The sequence below is a fragment of the Zootoca vivipara genome, chromosome 1 (assembly GCF_963506605.1).
Source record: "Zootoca vivipara chromosome 1, rZooViv1.1, whole genome shotgun sequence".
In the NCBI taxonomy this organism is placed as follows: Eukaryota; Metazoa; Chordata; class Lepidosauria; order Squamata; family Lacertidae; genus Zootoca; species Zootoca vivipara.
In genome coordinates, this window is record NC_083276.1 from 1,530,755 (window position 1) to 1,551,388 (window position 20,634).

Consider the following 20,634-nt stretch of genomic DNA (forward strand, 5'->3'; position numbering starts at 1 on the left):
TATACTTTGGTGCTTTTGAAAAATTTGCCTGTGCCTTGCTTGTGGCAAGCTTAGGAGAAATCTCACCCCGTTGCAGGGATTCAAACCGCCGACCTTCCGATCAGGAAGCCCAAGAGGCTCAGTGGTTTAGACCAGTGTGCCACCCATGAAAATACACCAAATAAATAAACTGACCCATGAGATGGTAAAAGCTTGCAGCTCCATTTGTAATTTAAAAAATAATTCAATTGAGTAAACAGTACTTTTAATATACCAGACATGATTCTATGGTAAACCAAGTTACACACAGCAACTTTGCGTATGTAGAATGCCATTTCCCACCCCCATTTTTTTTTCAATTCTTTCAAAATCTCAACTCCCCACAATGACTTTACATCTCTCAATTGGGCTAAACCTGAAGAATTAGGCTGGGACTCATGAAAGGCACCCACTTTCCATCACCATCGGGCCTCCAACCACCCACCCTTAGAGAAGACACTGTCCTTTTGCTTCCCAGAAAATGCTACTTGGCCTATTTCATTCTTAAATTTTAAGCTGCCAGTCAAGATCTGCAACAGACACACTGTGTACACACAGACAAAGGGTACACTCAACATTTTCAAAACACTTAAAAGCCACAGAGGAAACAAGTTTAGTACAAAAATATTTACCGCAAGTGCTATTCTTTGCTCTGTAAAGGAAACGTAAGCATCCTTTTGATATTAAATGCCACGTTTGGAAGTTTATTGTACAGCAATTTTTAAAAACATCATTTTGCTTCTTAAAGCCAAATAGTTCCCTGGAGCTGATGTCTCTCTGCATGAGACCCCTCCCCCAGGAAAACAGAGCAACCACAAACAGCAGCAGTAGACATCTTTGTATTCTGAACACTTGAGCAGCACCTTAACACGGCTCCAGAAAGATGGAATGCAATACTCTAAAGCCTTTTCGTAAATCATAACAATAGAGGCTTGAGAAACACTGGGCTTTGTGAAAATGACTTGAGACCTGTTAGCAAACTGCCCTTTGCAGATGCAGGCAGGCAGGCTGCCTACGTGGAAAAATACAAGTCCTCTTCTTCATCGGATAGCATCTCTTCATCCTCTTGGAAGAGCTGCCCCACCCCAGCTAGAGCAGAAGGAGAGAAAACCTGAGTTACCAGAAGGATCCCATTAGAGCAGGAGCGGCTAATCTATAGTATCCCTCCCCAGCTGCCCCTGGTGACAGATCGTAGTCTAAAACATCTGGAGGATCCAAGGTTAGCCTGTGCTAGAGGTAGGATGGGCTCCAACTCGATTCTGTTTCAAGGGGGAACCTTTCCGCCAACTCATGAAGAGACTGACTGATACAGTGGTACCTCGCAAGATGAAAATAATTTGTTCCGTGGGTCATGCCGCCGTACGGAATTTTTGTCTTGTGGAAACAAACGGTAGATGGAAACAAAAAAGCGGCAAAAAAAAAAACATCTTGCGAGACGCGGCCATAGAAAGCTTCGTCTTGCAAGGCAACAAAGGAATCGCTAGACGCTTTTGTCTAGCGAGTTTTTTTGTTGCGCGAGGCATTTGTCTTGCGAGGTACCACTGTATTGGGCGGAGAAGTTCTAGGCAGTGAAAGGAAAGACTCCAAATCAACTGACCGTGTTTCTCTGAAAATAAGACACTGTCTTATATTTATTTTTCTTCAAAAAACAAAACAAAAACACACACACTATGGCTTATATTCAGGGGATGTCTTATTCCCCCCCCCTCCTCCTCCCGTGGCCGGCATTGCTGCTGCGCCTATCACTATGTCTTATTTTTGGGGTATGGCTTATATTCCTTGAATGCTTAAAAATCCGGCTACATCTTATTTTCAGAGAAAAAGGGTGATATGGAAGGGTGCCTTTTCAAGGCTGTGAATCCACAAGAATAGGAACCTCTAATTTTGCTGCAGGCAATATTCATATAAATGTATCAAAGGGCAAGTTAACAGACTTCAGCATCTAAATGTGTTCTTTGTTTAAAATCGGGAATTGACTTGGTCTAAGGCAATGCACTCAGAAATAGGACAGCAGCAGGATATTGGTGCCTCAGTGCAGTATTTAGGCACTAGCAGGTTCAGTGAGAGGCTCATAGGCCCTGCTTCCTGCCCCTTCTCTCCACTTCCCTATTGGTACCTCTCAAATGGGAAAAGCTTTCCACACGAAGCCAATGCAACTCCCTTCCTACAGCTGATAATGAAAACGGAAGGGCCTTGCGATCCCCAGAGCAGCATAATCCACTTCCCCCAACAGGATCGAGACACCTGTCTGGCATGGGCTTCTCTGGCTGCTCCCTTAGTGCCAGCACAGATAGCCAAGGGGAGCCCCAAATACCAGACCCCCCTTTCTAGAGACCTGCCCCAAACAGTCCAGAGCAAGCAACAGTTATGCTCACCTTTGATATGCTCATCAAAGGCAAAGACGTTCGTTCTTCGAGAGTTGGGAGTGGTGAACGCGGTCCCAGCCTGTGGAAACAGAAGAAACATTACTTCCTGTAGACCGAGGCTTCACAGAGAGGCTTGGAAACACCAGAGTGCTCAGAGCAGGGGCCAGCAAACTTTTTCAGCAAGGGGCCAGTCCACTGTCGCTCAGACCTTGTGGGGGGCCAGACTTTTTTTGGGGGGGGGGGAAATGAACGAATTCCTATGCCCCACAAATAACCCAGAGATGCATTTTAAATAAAAGCACACATTCTACTCATGTAAAAACACCAGGCAAGCCCCACAAATAACCCATTTTTATTTTTAAATAAAAGGGCACATTCTACTCATGTAAAAACACGCTGATTCCCGGACCGTCCACAGGCCGGATTTAGAAGGTGACTGGGTCAGATCCAGCCCCTGGGCCTTAGTTTGCCTACCCATGACTCAGAGCAAGCAAGGGGCCCAACCGAGGTTTGGATTAAGTGACCATAAAGCCAGCACTAGGACAGAGCGGGGCATTTTCAGAGAGCTGAGCAGCCTTTGACATGTTCACTCCTTTTCTGTGCTTGTTATCCGCAAAAAAGTTGGTGGAGCTTAAAGACAGGCAGTGGTGACCACAAGAGTGCCCAGTGAAGAGGGTGAAGGAGGACTTCCATGGAGTTCCCTCTCTTTATCCCATTACTGTAATAAGGGAAGTGTCAACATCATATCTGGATGATGGGCAGCATATAAACGTAATCAATACATAAAATAAGACAGCAAGGGCGAGGGGCTTGCTCTAGTGAGTTTTAGGAACATTGCCTTTTCCTTTCACTCTTCACGGAGCTTGGCGTTTGCTGCTCAAGTGGAAATGTACCTGTTTCTTCTTCTTCTTCTTCACATTGTGCCATGTGCGCTCCTTGCCTTTGATGTTCTTTTGCAGATGGAACACATGCTTTTCGTAGTTCCTAGAACACAAAACAATTTGTCCAGTAAGTTTCTAACCTGCCCTTCACCACAAGATCTCAGGGCAGGATACAAAATAAACACTAAACAATAGCAACATAAACCAGTTTAAAAAGAAAGTAGCAGGAGGAGGATCCAAAATACAGTGCAAATCTTTAAAAGGCAGCTTTCTTCAACATAGAAGCACAATGTCCTGCAAAGGACCGGACAAGCAAATGGGTTTCCCCCCGGCACCCAAAGGAGAAAAGCACCAGTGCTTCCAGAGGACAGCTTTCTCCAAGACAGGATCCCACCAACACAAAGAACGCCCTTTCCCACATCACTGCCTAACAGACACCTCCCAGTGGTAGAACAGTGAGCCCCCCCCCCCGAAGACATGGGCAGTCTGATGAATGGAGTTACTTGGGTCCCAAGTCTTATAGGTCAACACCAGCATCCTGAATTCAGCTCCAAAGCATATAGGCAGGCAATGTAAAAATCATTTTTAGAATCCGTCTCACTGAGTTTTAATAACCACCCTAGAGTGCTTAGGCAGCTATAACCTGCCCTAGTCTGGAGGGGTGATTAAGATCTGCCAGCTCCATCTAGAAGGGAAAGCAAGCCTAAGAAGCAGCTGCAGGACAGCAAGAGACTTAAGAGGAAGCCTGGCTACAAGGAGGAGGAAGGCAGGGAGGGACATGGGGGCAGCTGTGCTCTCTTGCTGCCTTAAGACACTCCCCAGGCCAAACCTCATGTGAGGGCTAGGTTCCAAGCGGGCCGTAGCAGGGAATTGCTTCATGCCCTTATCTTATGAGAAGCCACCTGTAGTACACACCTGTCCAGGGATTCCAGCATGCCAGGGCTGATGTGCTGACACTGAGGGGTCTTCACCAACGGAAAGATGGCCGAAGTGGGAGTGATGGGGTGGCTGTCTTTCAGCTGGAAGACATCATCCTCTGGGACGGTACGAAACTCTGGTAACTATAGATCACATCTTTGTTATGGCCTCCCATAAGACAAGGCCTGGCGGGCACTGGAAGACTTTTCCTAACCTGTGCTCTCTACCAGCCACAAATGTTTTGGCAGTGGCTGACAGTTCAGCTCTGGGAGAGGAGGTGGGCGTTACAATCTCACACAAGCCATGCCAAGAGCAATAGTGGCACAGGTGGACTGATGACCAGAGAACTACGGAAAGAGTCCAGACTGATGCTAAAACCCCAAGGGGACAAAGCAGGTACACCGTGGAGTGAGGGGAAAGTAGAGAAGGGCTCAAAAGGCCCGAGGAAAAGAGGAACACCTAAGTGTGCTTCATTTGATACCCAGAAGCCCCTTGGGAGAATCTATAGCCTTTGCAGGAGTCCACAAATTGTAATCATAAACCAACCTGGCCTGGAGAGACAAGGTCTACCCAGACATCCCACTGAGCTCTGGAGCATCTCTGAAGCCCAGCAGGAGCCCAGGGATGGACCCTTTCCCAGCTTCTGAGCATGGAAACAGAGCAGGGAGCCTTCAACATGATGAGGGGATGGGCAGTTATGGACCTGCATAACATATTGCACCCAGGAGCACTTTTTATTGCTTGGGATAAAAGGTGCAAAAGTTACCTTTTTGTTCCTGTTCTGAAAAGGGGTTGTAGCGAAGATGTCGTCGTGGTTGTCCTTCGGCATCTGTTCCAGGAAGTGCCGCATCTGCTGCTTCCTTTTCAGTGTTCCCACTTTTGCAACAATGGCCACTGGCTGCTTCGCCCCCTCCTCTGCCAACAAGGACGACACACAAACAGAGCTGTCAGCTGGGCAGGGGGAAGGAACTTGCCGCCAAAGGTCATGATCCACCTCAGAACATTCCTGACGCCCCTCTGAACCTCAGGTTTCCACTGTGGAGTTATATCCCCACCCCCACCCACTACTTGAACTGCACCCTAAAAACATAGCTGTGGGTTATGTATTGAGCTGGAGTTCTGCCCCTTGGCCCAGAAGGTGGGTTTTACATACCACTTTAAAGGCATAATTCATAGACAGATAGAACTCTCTCACTCTCAACAGGTATCTCACCTATTGTCGTCACCCTGGCTCTTTTCTTCTCCTTACCCCTGCCCCTTCCTGATGTGTTCGGAGCGCACCTCTGTTCTCTCAAGTACAGACTCAAAAACTGGTCCTTTCCCATATTAAGCCACTTCAGGTGCCCCTCCTACATCCCCACAAGAACAAGCAAGCGGGAGAGGGGAGCAGACAATTGTTGGCTCTTGCAGGGGGCTTCTGCTGGCCTCTGCATCTGCTCCCGAAGCCTGGACGACAGGCACCATCCTGTACCTCTTTCTTCCTTTCTCTGCTTGGTGGTCCTCTTTGGGGCTCGCTTGTGGCTTTCCTGCTGTTCCATGTACCTTTGCTGGCATTCTTCAACAGATCGTGTCCCCACAGCCGTTGACACAAGCAGCCAGAAATCACTCTTATGTTTGGGCAAAGAAGCCAAAGCCCTGCAAAACACAGAAGACCCAGTGAAGCTCAAGCCCACCGTTGTTCTTTGACTCCTGTTTCAATTCCTAAAGGAGGCCTTGCAAGCCGACACCAGACGTATCAGACAGGAAAGGAGAAAAGGTAGGAATTTCCAGGGAGAGGCAAGGATGGAGGGGCAGCGGGAGTGAAGTGAGCACAGCATATGATGAGCACCGAGAGGAAGGTTTGAAAATGACTTTGTTAGTTACAAAAATGAGGGATCTGCAGGCTTCACTATTCTTGCACTGGAGGAGCAGCCAAAACCGGAACTGGGATGGGGGAGCTCAATTCTTACCAAACACCACCACTTACCTGTGTAGTTTCTGCAGTTCCTTTTCAGTCCAATCTTCATTAACATCTGGGAAAGAATCTCCACCCTTCCCTAACAGCTTCTTCCCAGGTGTCTTTCTGGGAAAAGCCAAGGTATTAGAAATTTCACTATTGGCTCTTTGGGCCTTTAAGTTTCCCCTTTTCACTTGAAACTCTTTAACGCTCGTTTCGCTTTCAGACTCGGATCCAGGGCTGTACTTTCTGAACTTTGCATTCCTTCTGAGTGACCCCTGAGTCCTGCTAGCCAAGTCTGGAGAAGTTGGCTCTTCCATCTTGTCTTGCTTCCCAGAGGGTTGAGCAACCCTCAACTTTCTGCTTTGAGGCTCTGACCCTCTTGGCTCCGGCAGCTGCTTCCCCGCCCCACTTTGCTGTCTGTTGGATGGCCTTCTATTGACAGGGGGCTGGACCTTCCTCTGGATACGCTGCATATCTTCACTAGATTCATCTTCGCTTGGGTTGGAGAAGCTTTCGGCAACTTGCTCGCTTTGGCAGATCACTTGTTCCTGTGATCTTAGCGGGTATTTTAACACGGCTGGCTCTCTGTCAGCTAGACATCTTTGGGAGCAATTTGCTTTCGCTCCCTGGGCTGGCCCCTTTTGTTTCCTCCTGGGCTGGCTGCTTTTCCTGGAGGGCTTTTCACGCAGCTTTGTATAGTTCAGTGGCGTCAGGGTAACAACAGCCTTCTTCTTGCGAGCATCAGCGATGGTGGATTCATAGTCGCTTTCTTCAGGGTCAGAAACCAAGTGCCAGGAATTTTGCTTCTCGGCAGGCTCAGCTTGTCTGGTGCTTACAGGTCTTTTTCTTCCTAGGGAAAGCAAAACAAAACAAAGATTCTCAATAGACTCATAGAATCTCTGATTTGGATATGGTCCTCAAATCTTACTCCAAACCATTGCACAGTGAAGCTAAATGAGACACGCATCATGCAACAGAATTTCTCTCCATGAGCAAGACAGATGCACAATGGAGGCAACACTGATAAAGCTGAAGCAGTAACTGGATGGATGGAAATCATTCTGCAAATAAAACTGGAAGTCTGACAGTCCAACTGTCTTCCCATCAGAGAAGAACAGAGATCAAGAGCAGAATGCCTTGGCACATCCCCTGCGTTGGGAGATAAACAAAATGCTCTCAGGTCCAGCACACCCATAAAAGGTAAAGGGGCCCCTGACCATCAGGTCCAGTCGTGTCCGACTCTGGGGTTGCGGCGCTCATCTCGCTCTATAGTCCGAGGGAGCCAGCGTTTGTCCGCAGACAGCTTCCGGGTCATGTGGCCCGCATGACAAAGCTGCTTCTGGCGAACCAGAGCAGCGCACGGAAACGCCGTTTACCTTCCCGCCGGAGCGGTCCCTATTTATCTACTTGCACTTTGATGTGCTTTCAAACTGCTAGGTGGGCAGGAGCAGGGACCGAGCAACAGGAGCTCACCCCGTTGCAGGGATTCGAACCGCCGACCTTCTGATCAGCAAGCCCTAGACTCTGTGGTTTAACCCACAGCGCCACCTGGGTCCCTAAGCACACCCATATCAACATGCAATACACTGAAGGCAGATTGTGGAGATGTCACACCGGACAGCACAAGAGCTCAGCCTCCTACAAACAGCTTGAGGCAACCCAGATTTTACAAGGAAGACAAACCACAAACGCGCACACATTTCCCACCCCAAGCACTAGCCAATCTGACGTGAGCAAAAAACCTTCCTAACCCCCTAACAGTTATTTGGCCCTGAGCATGAGCAGAATTCATCCTCCAGGGACATTTTGCCAGGCTTAAAGCAACTCACTGTTGGCCTTCCGTGGTTCAAGGTCTTAGTAGACCCCAAGCATAGCATGAGTCAACAGTGTGATGCAACTGCAAAAAAGGCTATTCTAAGCTGCATCTTCAGAAGTCTAGTGTCCTGATCAAGGGAAGTCTATTTTGCCTTCGTCAGGCCACACCTGCAATCTTGTGTTGAGTTGTGGGTTAAGAAGGGTTGACAAGCTGGATGTTTGTAAGCAGAGGTTCGATAGCCACCTGTCATGGATGCTTGAGGTTCCTGCATTGCGGGGGGTTGGACTAGATGACTCTCAGGGTCCCTTCCAACTCTACAGTTCTATGATTCAAGGACATGGTGCACTCTTTTTACCTTTTGCTTGGCTTGGAGGTACTTCTTCACAAGCCTTCCAGCTCTCCTCTCTGTATTCCACGTGGGATGTGATGTTGTGCCTGTCCTGACGTCGTGCACTGCTCACTGTCTTGAGAAACAAGGCAATGAACGTAAGCAAAGGGAGACACAACTCTTCAGACAAAGACTCCACATGCAACAGACACTTTATCTGGGTTAGGTTAGGAAGGCATTAGGGCTGCCAGCCAAAGTTTGATTTTTTTTGTTTTGTTTCTCTTTATTATGTATTTTGTGTTCTTCTTTGTATTTTTACGCTGTGAGCCACCCTGCACTATTTGGACAAATTACAAATGTAATTAATAATAATCCAAAGTTTATCGCTCTCCATCTGCTGAGAGTCCAGAACCCACAGAATTACCCTACTGCATGAAAACCATTAAAAGTCTCCAGTCATTCCAGAACAGGGATAACTGTGAGGAGAGCGGAATCTTACAGGACTCAAATAGTTGGTGCCCGGTTTGTTCACAGTGACATTCAGCGCCTGATCGACAAACAGCCGTTCACCACACCAGAACTGCATAGGTGGCTTAACCTTCCGGCCACTGCGGGTGCAACTTCTGTCAAGGCTGCTCTGCAGAGATGTTTGTGGCTGCACACCTGTCAAGACACAAAAAGGCTCCCTTCAACAACAGCTTTCTTCTCTCGAGTCAGTGGAGGTGCAGAACTGGATCCAGCTCCAAATCGACAACCCTGTTTGCTTAAGGCAGCTTCTGTGTCAAGCAGCTGACTCAGGCAGCATCCAAGGGGAAAGCGAAGAAGCTACCCTGGGCTTATTTAGAAAGGGTAATAGAAAAGAGGGTTTTCTGCGCTTTTAGCAACCACCATCTGAACAATCTGTGTGCTCTGCTTGGCTTAAGAAGCGCTCTCCCGGGCATTTTTCTCTCCTTCAAAGACCCATGGAATGTACACTCTTGACCAGGGGCAACCTCCTTCACAGAACAACTCCATAGCCACTTATGTCAATAGGCAAAGATGCCCTATGGAACAGTCAAATGGTTGCATGTCTCCTATCCCTTAGTGGGCCCCGGGACAACAATCCAGCAAGAAAGAAGGCAGAGGCTGAATGTTGGCCATCCCTGATCCAAGCCACAGGCAGAGGCCTCCATTTTTAGATAATCAAGTGTTTATTTTTTTGGGGGGGGGGGAATGGGACCCGGCTATGATAATACATGCTGGAAAACAAGTGAATATTATTACTGATCCACCAATCAATAAACATATTGGGCTTTTAATGTCCCCTGAGGCCCAACAAAAGAATAACACTACCGAGCTTGTTATTACTTTGTGGTGTTGCCACGTAAGTGGTGCTTTTCGTTCTAGATTTTCTTCCAACTTTTCTGGGCATGTCTTCTAAGCACTCCATCTCCACAGGGTCCTCCCTTTCATTGCTATTCATGCTTGAAGCGAAGGCCCTCTGTTCTTTCCTAGTATTGAGAGATTTTGTTGGAAAGAAGGATTAATTAGCTGAATCTCTTAAAACCTCTATGAAACATTAAAAAACCACTGGCATCGTCAATTAAACCTGCAGCAGCTGCTTTCTGAAGCCATTTGCCTCAGGCCTTAGAGCAGCAGACTTGGCTGCCCACAAAACACCCAGAGCTTGTTGTTCCCTTTTCGCACAGAGCAAAGGCACAAAACAAACCCACCTACCCCAAACCCATGGAAGCGTCCTAGGCAACTGGCAGCAGAATCACTCTGTAAAGAAACTGGATCAGGGAAAAGGGATTGAATAGGTTGTCGGAAGCCACATGCAAAAGGCTCCGCATATGTAATACGTATTGGCAGAGCATCTGCTGTGCCAATGACGTCCCCAGGCAGGGCCCTTTCTTGAAACCCAGGAGAGGCATGGCCGGCCAGCAGACACAATACTGAGCTAGAGAAACCAGGGGTCTGACTTGGAACAAAGCAGCTTTCTATGGCACAAATATTATTTTCAGTGGCATTTACCTCCTCAGAAAACGAAGAAGATCCTCAACATACATTTTCCAGTTTTGTGGAATTCCGGATTCAAACCTCTTTATGAATTTAACTGGCATTCCTGTTTGAAGCAAGGTATTACAATGTATTAGAGTGAAAAGAAAACCTTATGTGTCAGTTGTCAGAAACATTTGGCAGACCCAAACACAGATGGCATTCCATTTTCTAAAGTGCCTCAAGAAAATCCTTAAAATTTAAAGCATCCAGTTCTGGGAGCAGGAAGTGCACATGTGCAGGAAACACGTAAAGGTCGGCAAAGGACACAAGTTAAATGTGATGAGCATGAAGGTCTGGGCAGATTCTTATAAACTAGAATTTATAAGAATTCTGAATTTTCCACACACCCAGTTTTGGGAGTGGAGTAAGTTTAAGCTGTCATGAAACTCAATTAGTATTTTCTGGTACAGCACCATTAGGGGTGTGTACCTTTCAATGTCATGTGACTTATGCATACCACATGAGACTCCCTGTGGCCCAGGAAGAGAGGGGAATTGGCATTCTGCTGGCTTCCCACCAGTGTAACAGCCCAGCTCCTACCACCCTCAAGGGAGGAAGGTAAAGTCACATTGTGCGTCACCCAAGACCTGAAAGCCTGGCAAACTGCAGCAAACCCAGCACCTTTGTAGAATCTCTTAGGGCCAAAGTCTGTTGCTGGGTAAAATGCTAGAGGCTAATCAATTTGGCAAATAGGCCAGCTGAACCTGTGGCAGCAGAGATGGGAGGTCCAGTCCACATGCTGAAGCGTCCCTGGAGAGGGTGAATCCCAGCCTGCCCTCTCCTTTCTCAGTCAAGCTTTCATACCTTCCTTCTTCATGGCGCTTGCCTCAATGCACCCTTCTAACTTGTAGACCTTTCCAGATGAAGTCCTAACTTTGTTGGGTGCCATTCGTTCCACAATGGCATTGCTATGCCAGAAAACGCCATCCATATCCCTGAAACCGAAGGGAGAGGACATAACGAACAAGTGCCCCATGGTTAGCTAATGGAGAAGCTAAAGGAAAACTGAAAACCACCCCCAGTCACAAGGAACAAAAGTGAATCAAGGCCTTGGTTAGCTACTGGGCTTTTTATCTAATCGGCATGCAAGACTGTAGGGAGAATTAAGGTTAGATAAAGTGGGAAGCTAGAATTGGTAAATTCTAGTGAACAGGTGTACAGGAGAGATACGTATATAACCATATTCTCTTAGAAGGGAATTCAGCTTGTAACCAGAGCCAGCCTGCAATGCTGCAGTCTGGATTATTTTTCCTTTGCTTCAAGGTTGCTGAGCTCATATGGTTTATTCTGTTTTTGAGGATGGTGGCCAAGTCATCTCTCTCCAAAAGGGGCCCCCTAGCTGCCAAACCACCCAGAACTAGAAACAGGTACTCCCAGCCACCAGGCCTTCAGCGCCAATGCTGCATCTACAGTAGCAGGACCCCCATTCCCACCTGCAACCAGGACTCTGCTGCTGGCTCTGACATTACAGACAAAAGCAGCAGCCACTCACACCCTCTTCCTTCTTCCTAATACTAGTCCTTGGGGGCCGCCCAATGCAATGGAGAAGCAGATTCTAGTGCTACGGAAACAAAATACATCTGAACATAGCTGAGAACTGAAGTTGCTTGCCTCCGTTTTCCTTCCAGGCACACAGCGGTATTGTTATTGATCACTCTGATTTTCCATCCACTGAGGCAGACCATCTGTTGTTCCTTTACAAAGTTAGGAAAACCGTTAAGGGCCACAATTATTTCTACAGAGTTTGATAAACCGAAAGCTAGAATTTAAGCACACCATTGTGAAACAGTAGCGACCTAGTCACATGCTCCCTTCATGCCCTGGTATTTAAATTCGACATCAGTATTTTGGTGCCAACAAGGCTAGGCCTGAGACACAAAGGACTGTATTCCATGTTAGCTCAAAGACCTCTGCTTGCGCAAGGGAACTTCTTCTCCCTTCCTTGTTCAGGGGTTTCTGCAGCCCTCCAGAGCAAAAAGAGGGGCACAGGAAGAGGAGAGGGAGGGAAAGTTCCACTGCACAAGCAAAAGTTATTACCCTAATGGGATTACTTCATTTGTTATAACCCTCTGGCTTTCTAGAGTCAAGACGATCAAGTTGGGCCAGTATGTTGCATTTAGAGGCCAGAGTGCATGAGCACATGCATTATCCTACATCTCATGTGCATGCAAAAGTGCTTGGCTTCTGGTACTAGAATGAACTTGGGAGCAGCCGCCTACACGCGTGAGCTCCCTTGATAAAAGTAGCACTGAAATGGACAGGGAATCTCTTTCTGTACAGTAAGCCTGCAAATTACGCAGGTTACATCCCAAAATCGCATGTAGTCTAAACCCATTGGTTTTATTGGAGGGTGGGACTACCAGAGTCATTTTTCCTGGAACCCCACCCCCTTCCCTTTCCTTTTAATTAGTTTTTTTTAATTGCCACATAAAGCTGAACGTTCACAAGTTAAATACATGTAAGTTGTGGGCTTCCTGTATTACAGAAATTTATAAACAATCACTGAACAAGTCATTCACAGAAAAACAGATCTATTCAAAATAAATTTTCCAGGTATTCACTAACACCCATTTAGAATGTGGCTCTTACGGGTTTTTTTAAATTGGGTTATGGTTTTTTGTTTGATTTTATATGTTGTGGTCTTGTTTGTGAACCACCCTGAGACCGCCGGGTATAGGGCGGTGTATAAATTGAATAAATAATAATAATAAAATTATGCTACTTGTTGTTTATCAATTTCACAACATTTAAATGTGGAAGTGTCTACAGAGCTATTTTTTTTAAAAAAAAACATTATGGAGTTCATGTACACTCAATTTGGCAGCATTGCTGTCATCACTGATTAACCATGCATATAATCCAAATTACTGAACCATTCAGACCTCCCCCTTCTCATTAAGAGCACCTGAACTGAAACCACCACCAAAAATGCTTTTGATTGTGAACAAGAGACAACCTCCTACCTCCTCGTTTGTGTCATCACTGCTTGAATTTGCCCCCACTCGTTTTTGCTTCCTTGGTATTTGGACTTTTGGAGTAGCAAAAATAATATCACACAGATGTTGGGGAAGCGCCTGAGGGCCAGCCTTCAACTCCTGCTGCCCTCTTGGGGCAGGTTTCTGATTGGACTGATGTGATGTTCTTCCTTCTTCAGAAAGTCTTCCAGGTTCCATTTCTTCCAAGGTTTCCCCAGCCTTAAAAAGATCAAAGGTTAGAACTGCTGGAAGCTAAAAAGTCCTATAAAGCAATTTTGATGTTTATTGATGCAGAGAAAGCTTTTGATAATGTGTCTTGGAGTTTCATTAAAAGGAACTTGCATAAGATGGAGGTTGGCAAAAACTTTTTAAATGGTATTAATGCAATTTATTCTGAACAGAAGGCAAAAGTTATAGTTAATAATGTGGTTTCAGAGGAGTTAGGAACTGAAACCCTAACCCTGTAATAAATGACTGGCAGATGAAGATGTTGGACTACATGGAACTCACTGAGATGACTGGAAAGATCCGCGACCAGAAGGAGAAGGTGGAAGATTGGAAGAAATGTAGAGAGTATCTGAAGAAACATTGCAACATATAATTTACCTTTAAGGAAGTACAGTTAGGTTTTCGGTAAAGTATAAGATTTAACTTCTGGATAGAATGGGCTGTCATAGATTTTCTTTTTCTTTTAGTTCAAGACTAAGAGGAACCTGCTAAATGTGATAAATGGACAATGTAGCTCAGAGGGGGGGACTGAGGGAAGTCCCTACAAAATGAAAGTAACAATGTGACGAACTGGGAATTATTTTTTTATGTTCTGCTTGTGTGTTGTCTTTTGTTTGTAATTTTATAAAACTTACTAAAAAACATCTTAAAAAAATAGAGTGTGGCACTTTGGGTTTTTTTTAAATTGGCTTATTGTTTTTGATTTGATTTTATATGTTGTGGTCTTGTTTGTGAACCACCCTGAGACCTCCGGGTATAGGGTGGTGTATAAATTCAATAAATAATAATAAAATTATGCTACTTGTTGTTTATCAATTTAACAACATTTAAATGTGAAACTGTCTACAGAGCTATTATTTTGGTTTTTTTTAAATAAAAAAACCATTATGCAGATCATGTATGCTCAATTTGGTAGCATTGCTGTCATCACTGATTAACCATGCATATAATCCAAATTAAGCAGGATGTTTACTGAGCCATTCAGACCTTCCCCTTCTCATTAAGAGCACCTGAACTGAAACCACCACCAAAAATGCTTTTGATTGTGAACAAGAGACAACCTCCTACCTCCTCGTTTGTGTCATCACTGCTTGAATTTGCCCCCACTCGTTTTTGCTTCCTTGGTATTTGGACTTTTGGAGTAGCAAAAATAATATCACACAAATGTTGGGGAAGCGCCTGAGGGCCAGCCTTCAACTCCTGCTGCCCTCTTGGGGCAGGTTTCTGATTGGACTGATGTGATGTTCTTCCTTCTTCAGGAAGTCTTCCAGGTTCCATTTCTTCCAAGGTTTCCCCAGGCTCAACAAGATCAAAGCTCATGTCCATAACATTCACTCCCATGCTAAAAGTTTCATTGTCCAATTTAACCGGTTCCACAATAAATTCATCATCCTCATTGGCAGAAGTGTTTAGACAATCTTCATTAAGATTATTTAGTTTTTTGGGTGAACTGGATACAGTTAAAGGTTGCTTCACTGCTGGTGAAAGAGGGACATTTTGCTTGGTTTGGTAAGATGAAGCATCTAGTACAGAGAACACAAGAACTCAATTGTTATCTGACATTTCAGAAGTCATTAGCACATTCATATAGGCACAATTTTGTCTGCTATAATTATTCTATTTACTTTAATCAGTACAAGTCTCTCTCCAAATAGACCACACTGTAGGCATTTACAGGCTTCTCTTGAACATCTCATCATAAATGGGCTAAAACCCGCTGGTAGAGGACACACTTTGCAAGTTCCAGATTCAACCCCCAGCACCTCAAGGAATTTACTAAAACTTTTTAAAAATCCAACCTCTTGGCATTCAGAGCTCAGCAGCTTCCAACAATATATTTTTATACTTTTTAAATTAAAAAAACACACAGTAAAGATAGTAACATTATCTTCCCCACGTAAAACTAGAAAATACCCCTCTTTCCCATCAGAATTAGGGGCTGTGGAGGTGTCAAGACAGGTGAATGGAAGCAGTGATGAAAATAAAGCACGACCCCAACCACTTGGCATTTCGTTATTTGTGATGTCAGCTGGCTTAGATAACTGTCAACCCTTTTGCTCCACCAATAAGTCGTGCAATCAGGTTAGGAAGCTTTGATTATTGCCATTTTAAATATCAGGGACCTTAAAAAATGGCGAAATCATATTTGAGTGCTGACTATATGGTACCTTTTGAAGGGAGAATAACTAGAAGGGTTTTTGTTTTTCTGCAATAAGAGCAATCTTTCATTGTAATGCTTCACAAATTGAATCTTAAAGCCATCAAAGAATGACTCTGGTCAGTAGTTTTCATGGAACTGCAAAGTGCTTCCTTCCTTTAGTGTACCCTATATGTTTCTGTTGCAGACTGAAAGAGTAAGCATTCCTGGGACAAACATACAGCCTGATGTGATTTGTGTGGAGAAGTACCTTTTTCCAATCGTTTCTGCTGCAGCTTCTGCTTTACACGTGAGAAAAATTTGTGAGGGGAATCCAAAACAGGAGGGCTCATTATTCCAGAACAAACATTTTTGTTCTTTGCAATATGGCTGGGCACTGAAATGGGAAATACAAGAGAAGGATTTTAACAAAGGTATATCAGTAGCCTCTGGATTATGTGTTAGAAATAATGTGCATTCCACAAGGCTCACCATTTAAATTTGCACAACATATAACCTCAAGCAGTGGGAAACTACTCTTACTGAGGAAACTCAGATGAGTTTCTGAGGGATCCCAGAGCTACTTAGAACCTAGCTGAAAAACACTGGTTTACAACTTCTATGTATTTTGAGTTAGCTGACCAAGCTACTCCCCCCAGCGCCCACAGAAAAAAGTCAGTTGTACTGTTGGCAAGCTGTCTTTGCTTGAATAGTTGCCAACAGCCTCCATAGGTGCCTTAAATGAAGTCAGACTTTCTGCCACTGAGCTACAGCCCTTCCCCAAGGGCAGAACTTTCTGGAGTTAGAATCCAGTCCAACCCCCTGCCAAGCAGGAAACACCACCAATGCATTCTTGACATATGCCTGTCAAGCCTCTGCTTAAAGACCTCCAAAGAAGGAGGTCTTTAAGAAGGTTAAAGATAACAAACGAAATGGAAATGGGTGTTTGCTAGGAGCCCACTGGCAAGAGGTGAAGGGCCATGTTTGCAACTACACCCTGAACATCTAAACATGAAGCTTCTGTTAAGCAACATTTTCTAAGAAGAAATGATAAAGCAAACCTTGTTCTTCCCTGGCCTTTCCAAGAGGCTCCTCAGCCAGCCTCTCCTTTGGCATCTCATCTTCAGCCGTGGATTTTTTGTTTTGTTTTACCAAAGGGGTAAGATGCCTTTCAGGAGTGATGATAAGATCTGTGATCATGTCTGTGTTTAACAACTTCTGCTGTTTAGTAAGAGTTGCCCTGGTCTTCATTCTTGTGAAGACTTTTGCAGGAGACTCGAGGGATAATTGCCTGCAAGCTTTACGTTTCAGGGCCACATTCCCTGTCGGTAGCACAGGTTCCGGTTTCAGACAAGAGGCAAGCGCATTCAGTTCTCCTTCAGAAACTGGCTTTATCTCGCTGAGGTCAAGCAATTCTTTAGGATGAGTACCACCAGCTATTAAAGTGGACTGGAAAATGTTTCCCCTTTTGCCACCTTTTTCCAAGCAAAGGTTTTGGCTGGCAGGAACCCCCGAAGGCCAAGTAGCTTTCTTCATTGCTGAAGCAGGAACGCAATCTGCTTGAAATTTCCCAAAATCCTTTAACGGCGTACCTCCAGGGATGTTGCTTAGGAGAACACCTTTCAAAGGCATCTCTCTTCTACTAGGAGAAGGAAGTGGGGACAGGCATTGCGTGAAAAGCAGATTCATTAAGGCCTGTTTATGTAGGTGTCTTTTTTAATTAAGTAAAAAAGAGGATTTGAGTGTGTCTACTTTTTCTTCACATCCTACCTGCAAAAGAAGCATAATTGTTGTTTTTGTTTTTATTGAGGGTCACACAAGAAAGAGTAACATTGTTTCTATCATAGCTATCAGGCAACATGAGCTTGGTGACAATGAAAAACCAATGGCTACTACCGTATCAGTTATATTTCAATATATCATGCAATTGTTTTAAAGTCCCTCACATTCAGTGCAAAGGAAATCGTATCAAAATTTGTAGGCTAACACCAAACATTACACACTTGTTTTGGTCCTAATAAAAATGACTTCTAAATGCAGCACCAACCACTCCATGTTATGAACGGGACGGTTCCTGTCACCCATCAAGACTTCCATGTCTCAGGGAAAGTCATTGTCAGCGAACGAGGAGGAAATGGGAAGGATCCTTAAAAGTTCAGGAGCAGGTGGCAGGCAGGAAACAGGCCAGGAACAAAAGGCCCCCTGCACAAATCGTGCGGTGGGCCACTGCTACAGCGGGGCTGCAATTTTGGGGGCCAATAATAATAATAATAATAATAATAATAATAGATTAGGTAGGTAGCCGTGTTGGTCTGTCGTAGTCACAACAAATAGCAAGATGAAAGATTTAAAAATTTTATTAAAAGATGATCCAAAAAGAACTCCCATAAGCCCCATCGCCGCCGCCACCAAGAGGCCGTCCACATATGTTCTAGCGCCCGTTTTTAACGGGCTGAAATGACACTAGTAAGAGAATAAAGTCCAGACAGTCTTGAAAAGAATCTTCTCCATTTTTTGAAAATAATAATAATTCCAGTAGCACCTTAAAGACCAACTAAGTACTGTACCTATAAGCTTTCTAGATATGAGCTTTGTGTGTATACACACTTCTTCCTCCGACCCTCTCTTCCCGCCGCCCTGAGCTCGGCGGGACTCGAGGGGTCTACTCTGAGGAGGAGCTCGGCCGGCGCCGCCGCCGCTTCCCTCAGGCCGCCTACTCCCTCGCCCGCCCTCCCGCCCGCCCAAGAGGAGGCGCCTGCGGGGGGGCCCAACTCACCGACCGACCGAGAGGCCAAGACTCCGGACCCGCGCCGCGTCTCCCCTCAGCCGACGACCGTTGCCCGCCTCCCGGTTCGAATTCGGCGCCCGACGACGCCGATTGGCTCCCCAGGCGCGAGGCGGCGGAACCGGAAGCCCCTCGGCGACCATGTTGGAACCGGGCGTTCCGGACGCCGAGGGGGAGGAGCGGGACCGGACACGCATGCGTATAGGCCTTTCCTTGCTTTCTGGGCGGTGGGCGGGGCTGAAGCGGGTGCCGGCACTTCGCTCGCTCGCTCGCTCACTCGCTCGCTCTCCCCGCCCTCCACCCTCCCCCGTGGAACGTTGGGATGGTTCAGGCGGAGAGGCGTCCTGTGAGCGCCGCTGTTCGCCCCGTGAGTTGCTCGGCGATGGTCCCGCCCGGAGGGGCGGAGCTAGCAAGTCTGGGACCCATCCATAGCCCTCTCCTCTTCCGTGAATTCGCCCAAGCCTCTTCTACATATGTATATTTACATTTTTTATTATTATTAGCAAAAACATAGATACATAACCAATGAAAAAACATACAGTACATAAAACAGAAAAGAGAAAAAAGAAAGAACAAAAGAAAAAATAACTATATCAAAATGACAACTTAAACAATAATACTGATAAGTACTGTTTAATATAATTCTCAGCAATGGCCAGAGGATTGGAGAAGATCAGTCTACATCCCAATCCCAAAGAAGGGCAGTGCCAAAGAATGCTCCAACTACCGCACAATTGCGCTCATTTCACACGCTAGCAAGGTTATGCTTAAAATTCTACAAGGCAGGCTTAGGCAGTATGTGGACCGAGAACTCCCAGAAGTGCAAGCTGGATTTCGAAAGGGCAGAGGAACCAGAGACCAAATAGCAAACATGCGCTGGATTATGGAGAAAGCTAGAGAGTTCCAGAAAAACGTCTACTTCTGCTTCATTGACTACCGGTATGCAAAAGCCTTTGACTGTGTCGACCACAGCAAACTATGGCAAGTTCTTAAAGAAATGGGAGTGCCTGATCACCTCATCTGTCTCCTGAGAAATCTCTATGTGGGACAAGAAGCTACAGTTAGAACTGGATATGGAATAACTGATAACTGATTGGTTCGAAATTGGGAAAGGAGTACGGCAAGGTTGTATATTGTCTCCCTGCTTATTTAACGTATATGCAGAATTCATCATGCGAAAGGCTGGACTGGATGAATCCCAAGCCGGAATTAAGATTGCCGGAAGAAATATCAACAACCTCAGGTATGCTGATGACACAACCTTGATGGCAGAAAGTGAGGAGGAATTAAAGAACCTTTTAATGAGGATGAAAGAGGAGAGCGCAAAATATGGTCTGAAGCTCAACATCAAAAAAACTAAGATCATGGCCACTGGTCCCATCACCTCCTGGCAAATAGAAGGGGAAGAAATGGAGGCAGTGAGAGATTTTACTTTCTTGGGCTCCTTGATCACTGCAGATGGTGACAGCAGTCACGAAATTAAAAGACGCCTGCTTCTTGGGAGAAAAGCAATGACAAACTTAGACAGCATCTTAAAAAGCAGAGACATCACCTTGCCAACAAAGGTCCGTATAGTTAAAGCTATGGTTTTCCCAGTAGTGATGTATGGAAGTGAGAGCTTGAGAGTCCCATGGATTGCATGAAGATCAAACCTATCCATTCTGAAGGAAATCAGCCCTGAGTGCTCACTGGAAGGACAGATCGTGAAGCTGAGGCTCCAATACTTTGGCCACCTCATGAGAAGAGAAGACTCCTTGGAAAAGACCCTGATGTTGGGAAAGGTTGAGGGTACAAGGAGAAGGGGACGACAGAGGATGAGATGGTTGGACAGTGTTCTCGAAGCTACGAACATGAGTTTGACCAAACTGCGGGAGGCAGTGGAAGACAGGAGTGCCTGGCGTGCTCTGGTTCATGGGCTCACGAAGAGTCGGACACGACTAAACGACTAAACAACAACAATATAGTTCAAACCTATATTGGTATTGTATATTATAACCTTCGATTTGGATTGAATCCCTTGGATTGAATTATGTTATTTTCTTCTGCCTCATTGCGGTTTCAGTTCAAGTGTTCCTGTTTTTTACCCTGTGTTTAATTATTTATCCTCATCTTGGAATGAAGGAAATATATTTCCCTATTTGCGGTGTTATTCAAAGCACAACCAAGTCTTAATATTGGAGCCTTGTTTCATCAAAAGCTTGTT

The 20,634-nt window shown here is 45.5% G+C and overlaps 1 protein-coding gene across 5 annotated transcripts; it reads right to left on the reverse strand.

Annotated features, from left to right (window-relative positions):
* Positions 1 to 15: 15 nt before the first annotated feature.
* Positions 16 to 18,491, reverse strand: MIS18BP1 (MIS18 binding protein 1). Of its 5 annotated transcripts, none has more exons than XM_060268908.1 (18): positions 18,431 to 18,491; positions 16,708 to 17,416; positions 15,918 to 16,043; positions 14,578 to 15,032; positions 13,270 to 13,500; positions 11,918 to 12,000; positions 11,111 to 11,241; positions 10,280 to 10,370; positions 9,614 to 9,756; positions 8,766 to 8,929; positions 8,294 to 8,402; positions 6,150 to 6,972; positions 5,655 to 5,818; positions 4,950 to 5,098; positions 4,181 to 4,326; positions 3,278 to 3,368; positions 2,394 to 2,463; positions 16 to 1,107 (listed from the first exon to the last, which is right to left on the reverse strand). In XM_060268908.1, the coding sequence occupies exons 2-18, from the start codon at positions 17,333 to 17,335 to the stop codon at positions 1,031 to 1,033; spliced, it is 3,681 nt and encodes a 1,226-aa protein (XP_060124891.1). In that variant the 5' UTR covers positions 17,336 to 17,416; positions 18,431 to 18,491; the 3' UTR covers positions 16 to 1,030. The 5 variants fall into 5 exon arrangements, with proteins under 5 accessions (XP_060124891.1, XP_034991307.2, XP_060124928.1 ...); XM_035135416.2 differs by having other exon boundaries at positions 14,578 to 14,984; positions 18,423 to 18,491; XM_060268945.1 differs by having other exon boundaries at positions 14,578 to 14,987; positions 18,423 to 18,491.
* Positions 18,492 to 20,634: the final 2,143 nt, after the last annotated feature.

What these genes read in the sequence shown, in the direction of transcription:
- MIS18BP1 (XM_060268908.1), bottom strand. Translation starts at nt 17,335, where the DNA reads ATGAATCTGCTTTTCACGCAATGCCTGTCCCCACTTCCTTCTCCTAGT. An exon ending in CTTCTTCGTTTTCTGAGGAG is followed by an intron (nt 9,757 to 10,279) that starts GTAAATGCCACT and finishes TCTCAATACTAG; the next exon opens with GAAAGAACAGAGGGCCTTCG. An exon ending in AGAAGAAGAAGAAGAAACAG is followed by an intron (nt 2,464 to 3,277) that starts GTACATTTCCAC and finishes CTGTTTCCACAG; the next exon opens with GCTGGGACCGCGTTCACCAC.